This window comes from Artemia franciscana, chromosome 20 (genome assembly GCF_032884065.1).
Source record: "Artemia franciscana chromosome 20, ASM3288406v1, whole genome shotgun sequence".
Classification (NCBI taxonomy): Eukaryota; Metazoa; Arthropoda; class Branchiopoda; order Anostraca; family Artemiidae; genus Artemia; species Artemia franciscana.
The window spans coordinates 10,029,562-10,035,561 of NC_088882.1; the positions used below are offsets into that span (position 1 = coordinate 10,029,562).

Below are 6,000 nucleotides of genomic sequence, written 5' to 3' on the forward strand. Positions count from 1 at the left end.
AGTGAACCATTCAAGAGACCATTGTAGCACTCTATTGATTTGTATTTTTTGCCAGAAGAAAGATCACGGATGCATGTTTATTTGTTGTTCTTTTGCTAGGGGTTATCTTATCAACCCAGTGGGAGTAGAAAATCGGGAGAGAGCTCATTCCAATGGAAATTAAAACTTCTAGTGCCCTTTTTAATTAACGCATATTCATTCAAGAGAAAACGATTGCAGCGCTCATATTTGACTATACGATGCAGGTAAAATGAACGGTAAAATCGTTCGGTTTGGGTTTTCGTACAAACAGGAAAAGTTTCCACTTATTTCGTTTCCCGCTTATTTTGTTTCCCGTATGGCAACATGCAGAAGCTTTACAAAACGAAAAATATCTTAATAATGTATAAGAATCAAAAGAAAATCTTAGGAAATCCTGGTTTTCAGGTATGAATAGAGCTAGGATAGTGCTAGGAGCAATTTTTTTTTTAATTTTGATGTCATTGGTACTTCAATGGGATTTTGTAAAGCACTGAGAGATAAAAATTTACATATATTGTTACATATTTGATTCTAAGAGCCAGAGCTTGGTTGAAATCCACGAAAGAAAAGAATTCAAAGAAAATGGCGTGACCAAGAATTCATTTTCAAAAATGACTTTATTTCAAATAAAAAGAAGTGACTAGCTCTACATAGGTATCATGTATATATCACTATCATTCTAAAGCACTATCACTATCATTCTAAGCATCAAAAAGAAACATTTTGGTATTAAAAAATAAAACAACAAAATACTCAAACACTTGAATCACACACACAAAAAAAAAATCAAATTCAATCAATAAAAAAACAAGTTGTTTAGCCCCCTCTCTGAGTCATAAAGCCTGATACAGCTATAAAAGGATTAGTTTCCAAAAAGAGGGGAGGGGAGCAGAAGAATCTTAAAATTTGGAAAAATAGTAAAATCGTATTATTTCAAGGAGGTGGGGCTAGGAACATAACAGCTTATTTCTTCTTCTACATTCGTATCTATGTCGATCTTTGCCATTCTTATTTACGTTTTTATTAAACAAACACAAAGTAGAAACAATAGGGAAAATCTTTTCAAGGCAGTGGAAATCAAATCCGTGGATATTTTGGCCAAAGGGCCAAATATCCAAGTTATATGTCCAAGGGCCAAAATATCCTAAAAAACTAATCAAGACTTTTTAAAAAACATTATTAGTTTTAATTCTCACATTTTAATGTAAGTTTATATATATATATATATATATATATATATATATATATATATATATATATATATATATATATATATATATATATATATATATATATATATATAATATATATATATATATATATATATATATATATATATATATATATATATATATATATATATATATATCTATATATATAAAAATAAGTTGTCTGTCTGTGGATCAGGTGACGTCATGTTTCTGTGTTGACTGACGTCATGAAATTAGTTGTCGTCATTTTTGCTTTGACGGTGACGTCATTCAAGATATTTAAGACATATGTTCACGTAGAAATCTATTAATGTTTAAGTTTACAATGAATGATGAACTCACCATGGCAAAAGCCGATGAAGATGCTCAAAGAGTCTATGCCAAAAAACTTGCTGCTGATAGAGAAAGTCAGAAAAAAAAGCGTGCCGAGGAATCAAAAGAACAGCAAGGAAACAGGCTTGAGGCTGATAGAGAAAGAAAGAACAGAAAGCGTGCCGAGGAATCAAAAGAACAGCAAGGAAACAGGCTTGAGGCTGATAGAGAAAGAAAGAACAGAAAGCGTGCCGAGGAATCAAAAGAACAGCAAGGAAACAGGCTTGAGGCTGATAGAGAAAAAAAGAACAGAAAGCGTGCCGAGGAACTACCAGAGCAACGCGGAAGCAGACTTGCTGCTAAAAGAGAAAGTGGAAAAAGAAGGCGTGCCGAGGAATTACAAGAACAGCAAGAAATCAGGCTTGCTGCTGATAGAGAAAGTAAGAAAAGAAAGCGTGCCGAGGAATCACAAGAACAGCAAGAAATCAGGCTTGCTGCTGATAGAGAAAGTAAGAAAAGAAAGCGTGCCGAGGAATCAGAGCAACCTGAAAGTTATCGCCTGGCATTCAGGTACAACCCAGTCGATGATTATAGCTTGAGTAGATGTGTTCAAATCGGGACAATGTCTAAAATTTGTCCCTATTGCAAGGCCTTGAAATTCAATGGTGAAACAATGGGAATGTGTTGCGCCTCAGGAAAAGTTAAACTTCCTCTATTGGCTGCACCACCAGAGCCATTGAAGACGAATGAATGCTTGCCTGAAAAATTCTAATTTATGGGCACACGTAAAAATATTAAAATTAACTACAAATATGCGTGTCCGATTGCAAAACGATGACTCTGGTCAAACATTTTCAGATCAATTGCTGACAATTGGAAACGGAAAGCTCCCAGTAGACTCAATTTCAGGACGTATACAACTACCTGCTGATTTCTGTAATTTAGTGACGTCCAAAAATGAATTGATTGAAAAAGTATTTCCGAATATTCTAAAAAATTATAAAAATAATAAATGGCTAAGTGAAAGAGCGATTCTCGCACCCAAAAATATAGACGTCCACGAAATCAACAATATTGTTTTGACCAAGATTCGAGACCAGGCAGTCCTTTACAAGTCAGTCGACACAGTTTTGGAACCAAATGAAGCGGTTAATTATCCATCTGAATTTTTAAATTCCATAGATCTTTCAGGGTTTCCACCACACGTGCTACAACTAAAAATAGGCATACCAATAATACTTTTAAGAAATATAAACCCACCAAAGCTTTGCAATGGCACTCGACTTGCCGTAAAAAAAACAATGGAAAACCTAATAGAGGCCACAATCTTGACAGGGCCTTTTGAGGGTGAGGCTGTTCTTATTCCTCGCATTCCCATGATTCCAACGGATCTGCCTTTTCAATTTAAAATATTGCAATTCCCAATTCGATTAGCATTTGCAATCACCATTAACAAAGCTCAAGGTCAATCATTAGAAAAATGTGGTATAGATCTTAATACTGATTGTTTTTCCCATGGACAATTGTACGTTGCATGTTCGAGGGTCGGTAAACCTGACAATCTATTTATATGCAGCGACAATTGGACAGCGAAGAATGTTGTATATTCGCAAGTTTTACGCAGTTAATTTGTATTGTATCTATCTATCTATCTATCTATATAAAAACGAGTTGTGTGTATGCATGTTTGTTTGTTTGTAAAAAGAGCGTTTGCATATGATGTCATTATTAGTACATACGGCTTTGTATATGCAGAGACAATGGGAAAGCCAAGAATGTTGTATATTCGCAATTTTTACGTAGTTTAACTCCTGCAGACGAAATGAATGCTTGCCTAAAAAATTCTAATTTATGGGCACACGTAAAAATATTAAAATTAACTACAAATATGCGTGTCCGATTGCAAAACGATGACTCTGGTCAAACAGTAGACTCAATTTCAGGACGTATACAACTACCTGCTGATTTCTGTAATTTAGTGACGTCCAAAAATGAATTGATTGAAAAAGTATTTCCGAATATTCTAAAAAATTATAAAAATAATAAATGGCTAAGTGAAAGAGCGATTCTCGCACCCAAAAATATAGACGTCCACGAAATCAACAATATTGTTTTGACCAAGATTCGAGACCAAGCAGTCCTTTACAAGTCAGTCGACACAGTTTTGGAACCAAATGAAGCGGTTAATTATCCATCTGAATTTTTAAATTCCATAGATCCTTCAGGGTTTCCACCACACGTGCTACAACTAAAAATAGGCGTACCAATAATACTTTTAAGAAATATCAACCCACCAAAGCTTTGCAATGGCACGCGACTTGCCGTAAAAAAAACAATGGAAAACCTAATAGAGGCCACAATCTTGACAGGGCCTTATGAGGGTGAGGCTGTTCTTATTCCTCGCATTCCCATGATTCCAACGGATCTGCTTTTTCAATTTAAAAGATTGCAATTCCCAATTCGATTAGTATTTGCAATCACCATTAACAAAGCTCAAGGTCAATCATTAGAAAAATGTGGTATAGATCTTAATACTGATTGTTTTTCCCATGGACAATTGTACGTTGCATGTTCGAGGGTCGGTAAACCTGACAATGTATTTATATGCAGCGACAATTGGACAGCGAAGAATGTTGTATATTCGCAAGTTTTACGCAGTTAATTTGTATTGTATCTATCTATCTATATAAAAACGAGTTGTGTGGATGCATGTTTGTTTGTTTGTAAAAAGAGCGTTTGCATATGACGTCATTATTAGTACATACGGCTTTGTATATGCACAGACAATGGGAAAGCCAAGAATATTGTTTATTCGCAATTTTTACGTAGTTTGAAACACATATATAAATCTATCTATATTCACAGGTGGGACACAGGGACACAACTACAATGGCGCATAACTAATATGGCGCGTAACGACTTACGCGCGCGGGGGGGCTCGGGGGGGCGCGAAGCGCCCCACCAACTAGGTGTTGGGGTGGCGCGAAGCGCCACCCCAACAGCTAGTATATATATATATATATATATATATATATATATATATATATATATATATATATATATATATATATATGTGTCTCGTATTGTGCTGAAGACGGCCATTGGACATAAGGCCGAAATATTCACAGATTTGATTTCTACTGTCTTGAAAACATTTTCCTATTGTTTCTACTTTATGTTTGTTTGTTATGGAAAGGGAGTGTGGTCTTCGTCGCTATTTACGTATTTATTAACTCTGTCTGCGATTTTTCATGCTAAATATTAATTATTCTTTATTTACTTCTATTATGACTTAATGATTATTTTCTTATAAAATAATTTGTCTTCTACATTACATTTTAAAAGTCTCCCAATACCGAAGTAAGCGTTTTCCCCATTTATTATCGAGTAATGCGGCTTCAACAAGCCATGTAGCTTCAATAAAAAGCCATACGCAATGTGACTTCGTTCTTCTAAAAATCTCCTTTGAATTCAATCAGCAAAACAGAGTAATATCACTGAGTAATTTTAGGGTTCCAGTCGTGTCATTTCTTGAGCTGATCAAGTGAAGGATCAAACCGGTGTAGCTGCAATATTGCACAGAGGATGGACGCCAATGGTGAAACTATAGTGCGTAGTGAAACTATAACTCATGTGAAAAAAGAAAAAGAATTTTTCAACTGCGTCATCGTCCAGACTATTTTCACGGGCAATAAAATTGGTAAGGTAAAGGATACGACATTAGACTTTACAGTTCCTACCGGTGGCGCTGATCTCCATTTCTTGGCCCTTCAGCCAGGAAGTGCAATCACCCGCGTCAGACAATTTTATTGTCTGACGCAATAAAATTGAGTCAGAAATAAAGTCAGAATTGAGTAAAGTTGAGCAATAAAGTAAAATTTAGTCAATAAAAGGTCGTAGAAAGCTGAGGGAGAGCTTACTCAAGCTGAAACTTAGAAGTGGGGACAACGAAGAGGAAAAAAAAAAATCAAATATGAGAAAAGTTTGGGTAAGAAGAAACTTTCTTGGATAACCTTGCAAGGGAAATTCTAAGTATCACCATTTTTATGCACATTTTTATCGATTATTTCTGCGTTTATTTTTGTTTTAGAATCTTCATCCTAAAAATAATCTATCCTTACCATATCGGTTTATCGTCCTCACCATTAGTTAAGCTCACCTTATTTCAAATTAACTTCGTACACATTTATGACAAAACATATTTATGGTTTTCAAACGGCTGTCACACACACTGAAAAAAGGGATTAAAAAACGTTCCATGACCAAATATTTTCCATTTAAACAGTCTTCTTTTCCTTCTTTTCCTCATTTTCTCATTCGTTTCCTTCTTTTCTTGTTTCTTCTTCAAAATCTGCATGATCATTTCTAGGCTCACCTTCATCATAAACATTAACATCAATGTCCACTTCAGGGTTTTCATTATCGTCACTCACCTTCGCCACAAATTTAGATTTAT

At 35.0% G+C, this 6,000-nt stretch overlaps 2 protein-coding genes across 2 annotated transcripts in view; one reads left to right on the forward strand and one right to left on the reverse strand.

Moving 5' to 3' along the window:
• LOC136039740 (septin-2-like) overlaps positions 1-6,000 on the forward strand; it is a 249,200-nt gene that overhangs the window by 135,121 nt on the left and 108,079 nt on the right. The gene's annotated exons all lie outside the window — the stretch shown is intronic.
• LOC136040417 (GPI inositol-deacylase-like) overlaps positions 5,559-6,000 on the reverse strand; it is a gene marked incomplete in the record, with an annotated part of 65,923 nt that continues 65,481 nt past the window's right edge. The window contains 1 exon segment of the mRNA XM_065724691.1: positions 5,559-6,000. Coding sequence (XP_065580763.1) covers positions 5,858-6,000 — 143 coding nt within the window.